This window comes from Elephantulus edwardii, unplaced genomic scaffold, assembly GCF_000299155.1.
Source record: "Elephantulus edwardii isolate Elephantulus edwardi_28Jun2011 unplaced genomic scaffold, EleEdw1.0 scaffold00103, whole genome shotgun sequence".
In the NCBI taxonomy this organism is placed as follows: Eukaryota; Metazoa; Chordata; class Mammalia; order Macroscelidea; family Macroscelididae; genus Elephantulus; species Elephantulus edwardii.
The window spans coordinates 12107552-12123530 of record NW_006399853.1 but is presented as its reverse complement, the minus strand read 5'-3'; the positions used below and the strand labels follow the sequence as shown (position 1 = coordinate 12123530).

Sequence of the window (15979 nt, the reverse complement as noted above, 5' to 3'; positions counted from 1 at the left end):
CCCTCTTCATTTCTACCAACAGTGAGAGTCCATGCTATAAAACCCACTGGACAGAGGTATCCTATAGCATCTAATGGCTCCCAAACACAGTCACTCCATTTCAAATTGCCTATTAATTTCTCTCCCCCTTGGATGATATTAAGGCTGCAGGAAGTTAGCTGCAGTGCTAACTTTTCTGAAATAAACAGGCCGTGTTTTGACAGGCATGCCCATCCTGAGAAGACAGCAGCCATTGCCAACCGCCTGCAAGGAAGGAGAAGAAACACCGGCCCCTCGCTAGGTGCTGGGACCCACACCCTACTCTTCAGCATGAGGAAAATCAACTGATCCTGACAGTCGGTTAGGGTCCGGGAGCAACGTGTGCACACAGAGGGCATCACCAGCCTATAATCACACAGTAAACGGTCATGTTAAGTGGATAAAAATGATCGCAAATACAGGAGCAAATAGGTCGCTCAATTAGGGGTGCAGAAGCATCAGTGTAAAGCTCTAAAATGCGCACTGAGGAGTCCAAGATTCTTCACTGGAAATCAGGGGAAAATTAAAAGCAGACACCAATAAAGAACATTCTGGATGGTTCACCCTGGGGAGCGGAGGCAGGACGTACCTCAGCACGACGACAATGGGGCTCTCGCTGCCTGTGAGCACGATCAAGCCTTTCCAGATCATGAGAGCGGACGACACGATCATGGCGAAGTTCAGGACCTGGTAATAGAGCTGGAACGAGAAGGGACACGCCACACGTGAGGGCCGCTGCAGCACCGTCCCCAACCCCGCGCTTGTGACAAAACTGTGTTGAAGGACAGAGCTGGCAGGAAAGCTGTGAGAATAAAACACGCGTCCCTAATGCATGCTGGGTGCAAACCAACTCGCAGCAAGAAAGATTCTAAAATCCCAAGCAGATCAGGGCTGTTTTTGTGGTTGTTGTGTGCGATCAAGTCGGAACCGAGTGGCAGCTGACCCTCCAGTGGGTTCTGAGGCTGTAAACGGCACAGGAGGAGAATGCCCGTCCTCTTCCCACAGGGGCTGGTGGGATTACAGGGCAGCTTCTCAACACTAAGGCACCAGAGCTCCCCAAAAGAGGGATAAAACTTAAAATGATAGTCAACCAAAAAAGAAAGAAATCAGGTAAATAAATATTTTAAATGATAACACCAATAATCTTCCTTCCAGGCCCTTTTATGTTTTGATTTTCTGCCTAGCCAATTTAAAGATAGTTACAGTAAATCAGATAAGGATTTAGTGTGAGTAAAGGAAAGCGATTCCATAACCACTCTGAAAGTAATTCTGCATTAACCTGAAGTAATCACACTTCTAGAATTCAGTTTCAACTAAAAGCATATGAAGAACTATGACCCAATGATATTAACCATAATTTCATTGTAATTAGGACAGAAAAAAATGAATATGCAACAATAGAGGGAAAGCTGAGTTATGGGTATATTACTCCACTATTTAAAACAAGGCACCAAGAACTTTAATGCTCTGACTAAGCACGTATGGTAAGGTATGCTGAGGGAGAAATGAGATTGTAGGTTCTCAATACCATAATGCACGCACAAGGAGATCTCTTACAATACACTTTATCAGCAGAACTGGGAGAATTTTCTTCTTTAAACAGCTCTCTTATTCTTTATTCCTATGTTGTTGCTGTTAAGTGCCATCAAGTTGAGTACGATTCATAGTGACCCTGGGAACAACAGACCTGAACCCTGGCCTATCCTGCGCCATCTTCACAATCTCTGACATATGACTCCAGTGCTGCAGTCACTGTGTCAGTCACTCTTGTTGAGGGTCTCCCTCTCTTTCACTAATCGTCTACCCTTTCAGGCATGAGATTCCTTTCCAAAGGACATGCTGTCTCCTAACAACATGCCCAAAGCATGAGAGATTTCACATGTGTAGGCAAAATCATAGTAGGTAGAAAAAAGACTGAGGTTGTCAATGATTGTATCCCACCTGGATACATGATCAATTCCCTTGAGACGAGCAGTCAAGAAATCAAAAGACCTATTGGGTAAGTCTGCTCTCAGGGACCTCTCCAAAGTACTGAAGAGCAATGATGTCAGTTTAAAGACTAAGGTAAGCCTGATCCAGGTCACAGTCTTTTCAATCACTTGCTATGCATCTGAGAGCTGGATAATGAAGAAGGAATACAGAAGAACTGCCGCCCTTGAACTACTGTGGTGTTGGAGAAGAGTACTAAAGATCCCATGGACTGCTAAAACAACAAACAGGTATGTCTTGGAGGAAAGTGCAGTCAGAGCGCTCCTTAGAAGCAAGGACTGTGACCCTTCATCCCATAAACGTCCTATTATGAAGTTTAATAAGAGTGGATTACTTTAAAAAATTCTGGGGGACAGGATTAAAAGGAAGTCCAACTCCACAGAATATTGCAATCATTAAATGGATCCTTCTGAAGAGTGTGACAAAACACAAGAATATACCTGATAAGATAGAGGCAGGAAGAACAGCAACAGGAGTCATCTGTTGGCTAATAACCTGGCTGGGGGAACTGTCACTGAAGGCAATTGTAAAGGAGGCCAGTGAAAGTGGGGGCATAAAAAAAGAAATGATAATAATTAAGATATTTGGGTGGATAAATAAAAATGGGAAATGAAACATAATTCAGAATTAAAGCCATAAGCTGCTTTTTAAATTACTTGATTACTATTCAATAGCAAATTACAAAGCTATCATCACATCTCCATGACAACAAAAGAAGAAATTGAAGGGCCTGGCCCGCATGCTTAAGGTCTTGGCTGTGATCTGTGAAGCTGTTGCCTTTACAGCAACATCAGTCCTCTAAGCTGCATCAGTTCACATTCAGAAACTTCCCCACCTGCTCCCCGGAGCAGAAAGATCAGATAAGGAACCACTGTCTCACTATGAATTACACATCTGATCAGTAAAGCCCCACACCATTTTCAGGCAGAATTTCAAGCCATCTGGCTCCACCTTGAAAAAAGCTGATTACAAAATCTTGCTGCTTTGCAAATAAAGACCTTGTACTGAGAATATACTTCCGACACAAATATCTATGCTTGAAGGATTCATTGAGGGGAAGTGAAATGAATCGCCCCCAAAGAGCTTCCTTTTGAGCAACACATCTGTCTGTTAAAGAGATTCCCAATCACACAAACACCCCGTAAGCAAGCTGACTGGAAGACCCCCTTACCTCACCTTGAAGGCATATACTAAGCTGAGTCTAGGTTTGAAACCCTGGAATTGAAGCGTGATTGTGGCTGACCTGCTGACAGGTCTGGAGTGGATCTACACACACTCTTAGCACCCTTGGCTGGTGCCTTATGCTGTCGGTCATGTTTTGTCTGGCAACAGTGCATACTCAGCACTTAGGAAGAGCAAGCCCGACTTTAGCAACTACCAACCAAAGATGCAATAGTATGCGAGGGCTTCAAACTATCATTTCAAACAGACTCTGGTGAGCAGAGCAGCAGAAATGCCACTAGCTGTGCTACTTCTTCATTGTAGAAACAAAGGGTGCTTGTCTAGCATGTGGCTCTTGCCTCGATTCATAACAAGCAGGGGCAGCAGAGAAAGAAGGTTCCAAACGAGTGATGGAATCCTGTTTGACAATGTCTCATAAGAATGCTCTCTGGGAGGGAGGGGGACGAGAAGAGACAAGCAAAAGGATAAAGCTTTTTTAAAAGTACCAGGAGGCATGAATTTTAATGAGAAAACATGAGCACAGTAACCAGCTCCTGAAAGGCCTTACCACAGAAGGTGGGAACGCTGCTTTCAAAAGTCAAAGTGGCAGAGGGATTGATTCACTCATCAACAGGCTGCCTCTGACAGTCAGCATCACTACTGAGGTCCTCTTTTCATTTTAAAAGCTTAGCCAGTAAATCTAGTTTTAAAATCAAGCCGTTTCCTGCGGGACAGTCTTGTGAATATCATCGAAGCAACGCAAACAGTTTTTCAAATTGGTAATAACCTATTAGAAGCCCTGGGAGCACAGTGGTTAAGTGCTGGGCTGTTAACCAGAAGGTCGGCAGTTCAAAGCCACCAGCCACGCTGCAGGAGAAAGATATGGAAGTTTGCTCCCTAAATATTACAGTCCAGGGAACCCCATGAGGCTGTTCTGCTCTGTCCTGCCTGGTCACTATGAGTAGTCACAGCTATTCAAGGACAACAGGTTTATAATAACCTGTCACAGCTCACTTTAATTACAGAAATCCACAGGAGTTGACCAGCCACATTCACACTGATTTGGAAACAAAATCCATGAAATCCAAGTTATTAAACTCTCCCACACTCTGCACTCATCCAAAAGTCGGCTTGGAATTAAAATGAAACAATAAAACACCACATATGCACAAAGGCATAAGGCATGACCCATCTTCCCATTCTTTGATACAATGAAACAAATTAAAGTAGCCAAAATATCCTATCTAGAACGTTGGTGGTTCAAATCCACCCAGAGGTACCTCAGAAGGCAGGCCTGGGGGTAGGTTTAGAAAAGGTCACAACTTTCAAACCCTATGAACTAAGGGGTAACAATGAGTCAGAACTCAACAGTAACTACCATTAAGAGTAGCAGTATTTGCCTCTATCATAGTTTTTTGAGACCTCTATCCACCCTAAATTCTCCATCTGTTGTTGTTGAGTACCATCGAGTGGGAACTGACACAGCTGACCCTCAGGAGGGTTTTCAGAGGCCGTTAATTGCAGAGGAGGAGACTACCCTTCTTTCTCCCTCGGTGCAGCTGGTGGATTGGAACCTGGCGCTTTTGGGATTGAAGCGCAGCTTCTTATCGGTAGGCCAGCAGACCCTCCTAAATACTCCAACTAAACTCAAGCAACTTAATTTTCCCTATTTGAGAGGGCTTCCCGTCCAGCCCTCCTCACTCCTGCCTTAGACTGAAGGAGGAAGGACCAAAGACAGGCGCTGGCTGCAAGGGGCCAGCGAGAAGTTTCGCTCCGGAGTCCTCTAGCAAAACAGAATCGATTCGCGCTGCCCTAAGATCCCACCTGAACCATATTCCAGGCCGGTGGGGTCCGAAAAGGAAAGAGATCGCAGGGATCTCTTCTGGAAGGAAGCCTCATTGGCCCGCGGTCACGGAGCACCACCTGTGTGCTTGCCGAGAGGTACCAGCAGCCCGAGTCCAGCAGCTGGCCGCGGGGACAGCGACCAGGATGGACACACACCACTGGACAGCTCCCAGGGCGCCCAGTTCTTTCCTCTCGGCCCGTCACCCGCGGGCAGCCTGCCTGGGGCGCCAGGCCCCGCAGGGAAATCTGTCCCCGGGGCGGCCGCGGGAAGGTGCGCAGACAGCTGTCACTCACGCGCGCCCACCTCGCCAGCCGCATCTGACATCCGCGAGACCTCCCCATCCTGCCCGCACGTGTCCGAACCCAGGCCTCCGAGAGCCGCCGCCTGACCCCCGCGGCCAGAGCCACCTTCCCGGAGCCCTGTTCCGACAGGCACCATGCACCCCGCGTCCCCTGCACCCCAACTCGCACTCCACCCCGCGCCCGGCTCCACTACCTGGCGCTTGTTCATCTTCCTCAGGTCCCCGAATATGTCCAAGCCGGACGAGGTAAGGCGCGCGCCCACGGGGCCCGCGCGCACCATGTCGGGGGGTCGCGGGGGGCCGAGACGGCCCGCGGGCTCTGCAGGTCAGCGGACAGCTGCGGAGCACCGCCCGGCCCCCGCCCACCAACCAGCCTGACCCGCCACGGCGTGCCCGCCCACCGCCGCCAACACGCAACCGGAGGCTCGCTTGGGCTTCTGGGAATCGTAGTCCCATGAGGCTTGTTCTCCGGGCTATTTCGGAAAAGTCGGAGGGGAGAAAACTACCACTCCCAGAATGCCGCGGGGCGAAAAGCTCGTCCAGTGAGGACCCGGAGATACTGCTTGGGAGAGCAGCGACGAGGCTTTCGGAGGCTTAATGAATCTCCCAAGGAACTCAGGGCGGCGTGTGATTCTCCATATCTCAGGGGCAGTTCGCAGAGGTCACTACTTATGTCGCTTAGCATTCTCCAAGCCTCTTGTCAGGCGCCAAGAAGACACCTAAAACTCTCGCATTCACGTAACCGTGTACCTTAGCCATTGGATGACTGGGACGACGAAGGCGGGGCTTCTGCACGGGGGCGGGCTGTACTGAAAGGGGCGGGGCCTAAGTCAGACCTCTGTGTGGGCGGGCCTTAAAGGAGGCGGGGCTTCGGTCCACTGGCTGGTGGTCTGGACCACAGTTGTATTTGAATGAATGTTCATTGAATGAATAAATAATGTAATTTTTTAGTAGCAGTGGCCAAGTAAGGTTCATCATTTGGGCTGAGGTCAAATGGTAGAGGCTGGAACAGAATTCAAACATTTTCAGATCCAGGATTACCTATAATTTGTTTATGCATCATGTATGCGTTTATTTTTTTATTCACTTATTTACTCACAAATCTTTATGAAGCATCCACTGTGAGTCAGGTCCGGTTCTAGACACTTGAGAGACATGAATGAACCAAAGGAAGTTCTTTGCTCTCTTGAACTTTACCAGAAACAAAAGCCAACCATTGGCCTGGATTGCTACAGTAATGCTATCAGAGTAGAACTATCCATCCAGGGCTGATTCCAGGGCTGTAATCATTGTAGGAGCAGACTGCTACATCTTTTTTATTCCAAAGAGGGAGTGGTTAGTGGGTTTGAACCACTCACCTTTTGGTTAGCACTTAACCACTGTGCCACCAAGATGCCTATGAATTTCACACTCTCACATAAATTAGTAAATCTTTCTGACTGTTGACATACACTTTTCTTGTAATGTGTACTATAGCGTTGTTGAATTACCAAGAGCGCTCTGAGCACCCCCACTGTCCTGTCACCTCATCTTTTTACCTGCTGGGCTCCTTGTTCATAATGCCTGTCTTGTTTCCCTGAAGATCTTCCAGGGTGCTGCAAGCAAAACATCTAGCCCTTCCCCCCAAGATCTAGGTTCCTTTCTCTACAGACATGAGGCACCCCCTTCTTAGGATCACTCTCATAGATTATCTGCCCACAGAACTAAGTGGCTTTCTATGGAAAATTCACAGTCTTCTTAGTTTTCCTTCCTGGCAGCAAATACAGTGCTTGGCTAAAACCCATGGTTTCCAACTGTTTCCTTTTTATATATAAAAATAACCTGGGGATTTTGTTAAGCAATAGGTTCTAATTTGGTAGATCTGGTGTGGAAAGGCAAATTCTCAGCAAAGGATTGAAATCACAAGGAAGCCTTAACAGAAAACGTAGGTGTGATCAGGCAGGAGTATAGGCAGTTATAAAGACTGCAGCCAGCAGGCAGGTCTGAGGCAAGCTGCCTTCCCTAAAATGCATGGTGGTGTCTGAAGGGAGTTGTGGTCAAGGACCTGGCACCCCGCTCACCCACCAGCCATGCTCTTTCACATAGCTTAGTCCAGCTGCCTCCATAAGGAGGAGACTTTCTAAAGACCCTCCCTCAGGTGCCTGAGCCCTTCTCAGGAGGAAGTGGGAGAAACTTGAAGATGTTTCTCTTCTGCTCTGACACTCAGTACATTCACTCAATACAATTCACTCTGATGTTCTGCACATTCCATTCTGCGCCCTTTTCTTCCACTGCAGCTTAGTCCTGAGGTCTACAGCATTGCAAGGCTCCTGTGCGAGGCTTCCTCGGCAGAAGGACAGGTCCCCCCTCTTTGCTGGTCCACCTGGCTCCCGCTTGTGCCCAGTAAGTGATTAAAGACTCGATGGTTAACTTTCTGAGTAATTGGCAACTTGAACACTTGACAGCTCAGCTCAGCTCTCAACTTCAAGATCCTTGACAGTAGGTGCACAATCAACAATTAAAAAAAAGCCCACATCAAAACACAATCAAACAATCATGAAAACAATGCCCCAGTCAATAAGAACAGGTTCTAACTGAAAGGTTGGCAGTTCACATCTACTTAGAGATGCCTAGGAAAGGAGACTGACTGATCTAGTTACAAAAGTAGCTGTTGAGAACACGGCACAGCAAAGTTCAACACTGATGCACAGAGTTATCATGAGTTGTAATTGCTCTAACAGCAGGGTTTGGTGTCTGGAAGCCTAATGTTCCAGCAGCATCAGGCAAATCATTCCCAGTTCTTTCTGGGTGAGAGCCATCCTCTTTGGAAAAGTGGAGGGTCAATGAAGGAAGGGAAGACCCTCAATGAGATGGATTGACACATGACTATATCCCTGGGTTCTAGTGTATCAGACAGAATGAGAATGACACGGGATAGGGGAGATTCACATATTCATAGGGTTGTTATGAGTCACACTTGATTTGACAGCACCTAACAACAATGCTTCTTCCTGGCAGCTCAATGTTTCTCTGTCTTTTGTGATGCTGTTGTCAGACCCTGTAAACACTTCTATGTCAGCTGGATAAATGGTGAACTTCACTAAACTTCATCAACAGAGGTGGGGAAGTTGTGTTCTGTGCACAGCTTTGCGCCTGCACATAGCAGAAATCAGCACTGAATCCCAATACAGCCTGATTGCTTCCCAAACCATTATCACTTGTTGACTACTTTGTAGCATAATGGTCAGATATTTCAGTCTTGTCAATCTAAAGTTCAGTGATGAACTGAGGTAATTCTCTCTCAATGTAGCACTCTCTCACAAGTCCATATTTCAGACAAGATCCTCTCTTGGTCACGGGTCATATGGGTATCTAAGTCACCCAGCTATTGACCCATTACTCCATTTAGAATTATAAACTTTCCTGGGATTGAAAGGAATTTAGAATCCCTCTGGGTCAAAATTTCATCCATAGCTCGTCTGTCCTCTGAAACATCCTGAACAATCACAGAACCTCAGTAGAAGTGTTACTAAATGTCTCCTAAATTCTTCAGAGAAAACTGATCAAGGAAAATGACTTATTAAAAATTTACATTTACCACAATATAAAAGAAGTCCTGCTTAATGCTATCCAAATTGTAATTCCTTAACATTGTTGTTGGAATCTCTGGTGGTGGCCTAGTGGCAAGAAGCTGTCCTGCAAAATATCAAAGTCACTAGAAGTTCTACGGGAGATGGATGGGAAATGTTCTCCTGTACAATGAATTGCCTCTGATACCTGCTGGAGGGTCTGTCATGGGTTGGTTCTGACTCTATGGTGCATAGCCACATTGTTTGTTGTTGTTGTTATGTGCCAATGGCCTGAAACTGAAAGCAAATCTATGTATAATAGCTCTGAAGCCTGCCTTGTCCTGAGCCAGTCTTATTGACTCCAACACACCTATCCACATTACCCCAGTTACTGTATCAGTCCATCTCATTCTGTGTCTCCCTCTCCTGCACTCTCCCTCCATCCTTTTGAGCATGATGTCCCTCTCCAAGGACTGGTCCCTTCTGGTGACATGCCCAAAGTATGTGAGATGGAGCGTCAAAATCTCTGCCTCCAAGGAGAAACTTGGTTTCACCCTCTTCACAATAAACCTGTTTGTTCTGTTGGTGGCTCATGTTATGTTCAATACTCCTTTACATCAGGCTCTTAAAAAACAAAGCACCAAAAAAAGGCTCTTGTGATGAAGGAGAAAAAAGCCAGCAGCGATACCCCACCCTCCTACCCTAACACCCCTGATAGTAGGACAAGTACATATGTTCGTGCTCCATGGGTGTGCTCGCAACAAAAGTGATCCCTGAAACTCCTCTGAGACCAGTTCTTGGTGCTACTGCACCCCATTTTCTCATGTTAAAAAGTGAATACTGTTCATATGTTTGAACAGTACATAGTTTACATGCAAAGCATTAAAAAAACAGTCCCATTTCTTTTCCAAGCCTATAAAACTAGAAAAGAAACCATTTCTGGGAGTTTGGGAGGTAAGTTCTTCTTTTAAAACATTTTAAAATGTGGTTTGAGTGTAAGTTTACAGAGCCAATTTGTTTTCCACTCCTAAATTCATCCTGCTTCGTTTTGTGACGTTGACTGCAAACCCCACACGATAGCTGCACTCTTTCCACGCCCTCCCTCTGTTGCCTGGTTCCGTCCATCCTTCAATTTTAACACTTCCTGCATCCTCACTCCTGTCTGTCTGACTTGTCTTTACATAGGAAGTCAGAGAGTCAAGCTGTCATCAAGCAACTCAGTAATCTCGAGGACTTTGCCATCCCTGATGAGCTCAGCTCCCTCCCTGTCTCTGCTCTCTCTGCCTGTTTCCCTTCTCCTGCAGAGATGCTGTGACATGAAACACCGGATCTCCACCCACTGGCCTGTGAAAAGGAGCAGGATTTAAGTATTACTTTGCTTCTGGGAGATTTAGGTTATTGTTAGAAATCAACCATTCTTCTCCCTGGACCCTGATCATTATTGCATTTTCTTAGATTCACTATTTCTTTTAAACCAAAACATAGTCTTGCTTTTCTTTCTCCTTTTTCTAAGGGCAGTTAGTGTATTAAAGTTTCCTCTGAAATCCCTTAACTACAGATTGACAGTGGACAATACAGAGCAAGGGTCCACTTTGTTGTGCACAGAGCCTGCCGATGAGGCCTGGCTGACTGGCCAATGATTGGATAACCCCTGGACCCCGAACTCCATTCACTATGCCCACCTGGCTCGCGTGTTACACTGTATGCTGCTCACGTCTGCGTATTAACAACTTTGACTGAGTCCAAGGACAATGCGTCCTTCACTCAAGGTAAGAGAATCCGAAATAGAGCTTCAGAGAATCCCCCGTGAGCAGCTGGCTCAATCCCTTAGTAAATTATTCACCGCACTGAGCACTAGGGATCCAGAGACGGGTAAGACAAAGTCCCTGGATCCAGTTAAAGCTGTAAATATGCAGATGTGAGCCTCGTTCAGTGGAACAGGTGAACTATCGTTGTTATGTGCCGTCGAATCATTTGCGACTCATAGCGACCCTATGTACAACAGCCCTAAACCCTGCTCTGTCCTGTTCCAATCGCACTGTCTCTGACATACCCATCCCAATTACCCCAGTAACTGAATCAATCTACTTCATAGAGGATCTTCCCCTCCTGCACTGTCTCTCCACCCTCCCAAGCATGATTTCCCTCTCCAAGGACTGGTCCCTCCTTGCAACATGTCCAAAGTATGTCAGACGAAGCTCCAGAATCCTTGCCTCCAAGGAGCAGTCTGGTTTAACCCTCTCTAGGATGAAGCTGTTTGTTTTCTTAGCAGTCCATGGTACATTCAATATTCTTCTCCAGCACCACAGCTCAAAGGCTATGTACTAAACAACAGGTGAACCAAGTAGGACAAAAAATGAATAAATAAAAAATGGTGGTGGTGGTGTTGAAGCCGTTGAGTTGAACATGACTCATAGTGACCCTATGAACAAAAGACCTGGCCCCGTTCTGCAACTATCGTTGTTTCTCAAAGTTCATAGAGTTCCCAGAGGCATATTGTTTAGGAAATGGATGCCACTCCTGCTTCCAATAAAATTCCACTCTAGAATTTCCCTAACAGCTGGCCTCGGTGAGTTAGGCTAGGAATTCCTACAGAGGCGATACAGCTATCATACTTTTGCATTCTCCTTTTGTATTAAGGAGGCCTGGTGTGTAGTGGTTAAAACACAGAGTTGCTCACTTCAAGTTCAGTGGTTCAAATCCACCATCAGCTCTGAATAAAGATTTACAGTCTTGGAAACACTACAGCAGACAAAGGACCATTTTGAGTTAAAATTGACTCAATAGCAATAAGTCTGGGTTCTTTGGATTTTTTTTAAACACCTACAATGCTGGTTTTTGTTTACTTTTGGAAAAAAAGAAAAGTTTTGTATGATGATCAAATAGTCTTAGAGCAGTATGAAAACTGTCTGCTATGGTTATAAAGTCATAAAATTATCTGTTAAATCTATGAACATTTGCTTAATGTTGTTTGAGGACCCATCATTAGATGAATAATAGGTTCTTTTGTATTGACTGCACAAATCAGTCTTAGAAGAAATCGAGCCAGAACGTTCAGGAGCAAAGAAAGGCTTGAACTTGCTTCTTTTGTAAACACCCTTAGGAAAAGCGAGTTACTAGAAAATACAAGGTGTGTGGAGACAGGGAGGGTGAGGAAAACAAGGAAACTCCCCAGGCGCATGGCTGCAATGGCCACAACTGTGGACTGGACACACCCTCAGAATGAAAATGGCACCAGACTGGACAGCGTCGTATTCTCTTATCATAACGTCACTAGAAATCAGACAGCTAACAATCCTCACCACAAATGCTCCCTTATACATTCAGTTTGTACAAAGCCCTCATGTCACAGAAAATGGAAAAGAAATCTCAGCAGCATGTCTAAGGCCATGCGGTTAAGAGGTGAGGAATCAGAACTGAAATGCAAGCCTTACTTGCTGCCCCTCCTGGCCTTGGGTCAGCCCTTTCCTGCCTTTCAAACAACCAGGACTGCATGACCACACACGGCCTCAGAAGGGAGCTGGAACTTCCTGTCTGCAAGTTCAAATCCATGCTAACAGACTGCAGGTGTTGGAAACCAACTGCAGCTCCAGGTCCTGAACACTGCGGGGTCCCAGGGGCCTTGGGCTACGTGTGCCTGATGAAGTGAGGTAGGGCTCCCTGGAGCATGAACACAGACAGGAGAACTTCTGATGAAGGACTTGTCACTCAGTCACCCTCCACACAGACGCTGGGGCCCGTCCTGCTGTACAGGGGTGAGTCACCTGGTCACAACTCTGAGTCACTGGCACCTTGTTAATGATGCCAGACAACAGCATTCTGAGTCACTCTGTCTTCTCCAGAGTTCACATCTGTGGAAGGATATGCCTCCAAACAAGGCTCTATTATCCGGGGATGTCATTATCACAGGGAGGAAACTGGGTCTGCATCGCCCTCCTTCACTATCTGTCTCCCACTCTACTGTGGGGATGCTTTTGTCAAAATAAGCTGTTTCTCAAGCCACCCCCACTTCTGCCCCAGGTGATTCTTAGGACGATCAGAAATCCTTTTGATCCACCCCACCCCCCACCCCCTTTGCCTGACTGTTGCTACAACCAGCCATGAAGAATTTTATGCTCAGAAAAGTGCCAGGAATCATAAAAGAATAAAGAGAACGAGATGGTTAGAAATGCAGGTGGTGTTCATTAACAATAGATGCTTGTTTTGATTTTCTGTCCCATGCTACTTGACTGTCATGCTGAGAGCTTTAAACCTTGGTGCAGAAATATAACCTGGTGTCCTGATTAAAGCGAGGCTGAGGCTGGGAAGGCATTTCTTATGTTTGATACACAGGTGAGGCACACTTTTCTGCACAAGGCTGAAAGATCCAAGAAGGCTGAGTTCTACAGCACTGAGAACACCGGAGATTGAGAAAGTCTGGACTGTCCCCTCCATGAGCCTGCACTTAGGACAGTCACCTAGAGTCTGCCACCTTTCTTTCTGGCTCTCAGTTCCCTCACTTAGAAAACAAAGTTATGACTTCTAATGTTCCATAGAAATTTCAAAGAAATTCTTCCAAAGGAGAGGCCGTGGCACTAGAGACATTATCACTAATGTCAGATGGATCTTGGCAGAAAGCAGAGAGTAACAGAAGAATGTCTATCTGTGTTTCATTGACTATGCAGAGGCACTTGACTGTGTGGATCCCAACAAATTGTGGCTAACTTTGAGGAGAATAGGAATCCCAGAACACTTGATTTTGCTTATGCAAAACCTATACTCAGACCAGGAGGCAGTCCTCAGAACAGAGGGAGGAAATACTGCATGGATCAAAATCAGAAAGGGAATATGTCAGAGATATGTCTTGTCTCCAGACCTTTTCAATCTATATGCAGAACAGATCCTTCAGGACGCTGGGCTTTATAAGGAGGAGTGTGGCATCAGGATTGGACGAAGTCTCATCAACAACCTGCAACATAACACAACCTTGCTTGTTGAAAGTGAGGAGGACCTGAAGCACTTGCTACAGAAAGTCAAGGACTACAGCCTTCAATATGGATTGAAGCTCAACATCTAGAAGACAAAGATTCTCACCACTAGGCCATTAGCAGCACCATGATAGATAGAGAAGAGATTGAGATTGTTAACAATTACAGCTTGCTCGGATCCACAATCAACACTCTTGGCACCAGCAGTCAGGAAATCAAAAGATGAGTTGCTTTAGGAAAGTCTGCTGTGAAGGACCTCTACAGAGGTTGTTAAAGAGCAACAATGTCAGTTTAGAGACTAAGGTGCCCTTGATCCAGGCCATGGTCTTCTCAATTGCTTGCTATGCATCTGAGAGCTGAACAATGACTAAGGATGAGAGAAGAAGAATTGATGCCTTTGAGCTGAACATACCATGGGTGGCCAAGAAAACAAACAGCTCTGTCTTGGAGAAGGTGAAACCACGTTGCTCCTTGGAGGCAGCTCACATATTTTGGGCATGTTACTGGGAGGGACCAGTCCTTGGAGATGGACGTCATTCCTGGAAAGGTGGAGGGTCAGTGCAGAAGAGGAAGGTCCCGGATGGGACGGATTGACACAGTGGTGATGGGGACAGGTGTATCAGAGGCAGTGAAGGTGGCTCAGGATGGGGCAGGTCTAGAGCTGGATTGTTCACAGGGTTACTATGAGTCACAGTCACCTCAATGGCCATACCCACAACAACCTCGCCTCCGAAGAACAAAAAGGTAGAGACAAGTTACAGTAAAGCCACTTAAGACACTTTCCACTATAACCTTTAATGGCCTGTGGGACATAGATCTCCTCCCAAAATATTTGGTCTCTCAGGTTTCTTGGTTTTTTTGGCTTTTAGTCTTTTGGGTTTCTTGGGAAGCACATAGTTACAGTATTTGCTGTCACCTGGTGTGGATCTATGTGACTGTGTGACTTTGAAGAAACAGACCTCACTCCACCTTGTCTGACCCTCAAAAGTGGCCTCTCGTCCACAGGGACACCCTCTGTGTGTCCTCACTGCTCCAGTTGAAGGGTCTGAGGTCTCACCATGGTCATCCTCACTACTGTCACTCAGTGGTCTAACCTCCAGGGCCCCCAGGGCCCCCCCCCCCCCCCGCTCCTCTGGGATCTGGGTCTACCAGTTTTCTCACTGTCCATGGAGGGCTCTAGACAAATCAACAAATGAGGGACCTGGGAGCCCAGTAGGTATTAATTTATTCATGCCTTAATACCCCCTTAGATGCGGGAAATTTCTTTAAAACTACATCCTGCATGCACAACAGAAAGCTGGTGGTCTTCCATTTTCCTCCATGATGACAACCTGGATCCCAAATGAAACTTTAGATGAAATTTGTTACATCCTTAAAAAACAGCTGGGCCCATGAGTGAAGCCACAGCGTCCCTCCAGCCCTTTATTCATGAACTTTATCAGCACTTACTAGGAGACTGCTGTTGTTAGGTGCTGTTCACTTGGCTCTCCAGTCGAAGCAGCCCCGTGGGCAGTGGCCCCACAAGATGAGCATTAAACAATGTCAGCTTGGCCCTCGAAAAGCTTACATGAGTAAGAAATCGAACTTACTAAAAATTCTCATTTCCGTTAAGTAAGAACTGACTCGTAGCTGTCTCACACCACCTGCTTCTGTGCTCAGCTGACCAGAATCCCGCTTCCTCCCTCCCCTCACACCTGTCTCAACAGTCCTGCCATCTCTCTCTCCCTCCCTCCCTCTCTCTCACCTATCTCAACAGGCCTGCCTGGACAGTCCTGCTGTGTGTCTGTCTGTCTGTCTCCCTCCCACCCCACCTCTCCTCTCAAGTTAGAGCTGACTAATGGCTGACCCACCTGTGGGTTTGGAGAGGAAATAGGTCTGATGGGAAGGGACTTCCAGGGGGTAGCTGGTAGATTCAAATCACCTGCCTTTGGGTTGGAAATGCAACTCCTTACCACTAGGCCACCAGAGCGCCTTAATTACCTATACTGTAAAATGCGTTGAATATATTGGTTGAGCTTTTGATTCTATTCTCTTAAGGCAAGACCACGGAGCTCCAGTGGCATAACGTCTAAAGAGTTGTGCTGCTAACCCAAAGGCAGCACTTCTCTGGCAGTTCAAATCCACTGGCTGCTCTGTGGAAGAAGGAAGG

At 46.4% G+C, this 15979-nt stretch overlaps 1 protein-coding gene across 1 annotated transcript in view; it reads right to left on the bottom strand.

Annotated features, from left to right (window-relative positions):
- SEC11C (SEC11 homolog C (S. cerevisiae)) overlaps window positions 1–5664 on the bottom strand; it is a 10336-nt gene extending 4672 nt beyond the window's left edge. Inside the window, exons 1-2 of the mRNA XM_006891749.1 lie at window positions 5510–5664; window positions 608–717 (exon numbers count right to left, since the gene is read on the bottom strand). Of these exons, the coding sequence (XP_006891811.1) occupies window positions 608–717; window positions 5510–5596 (197 nt within the window). The 5' untranslated portion in view covers window positions 5597–5664. The remainder of the gene's footprint in view (window positions 1–607; window positions 718–5509) is intronic.
- Between the last annotated feature and the right edge of the window lie 10315 nt (window positions 5665–15979).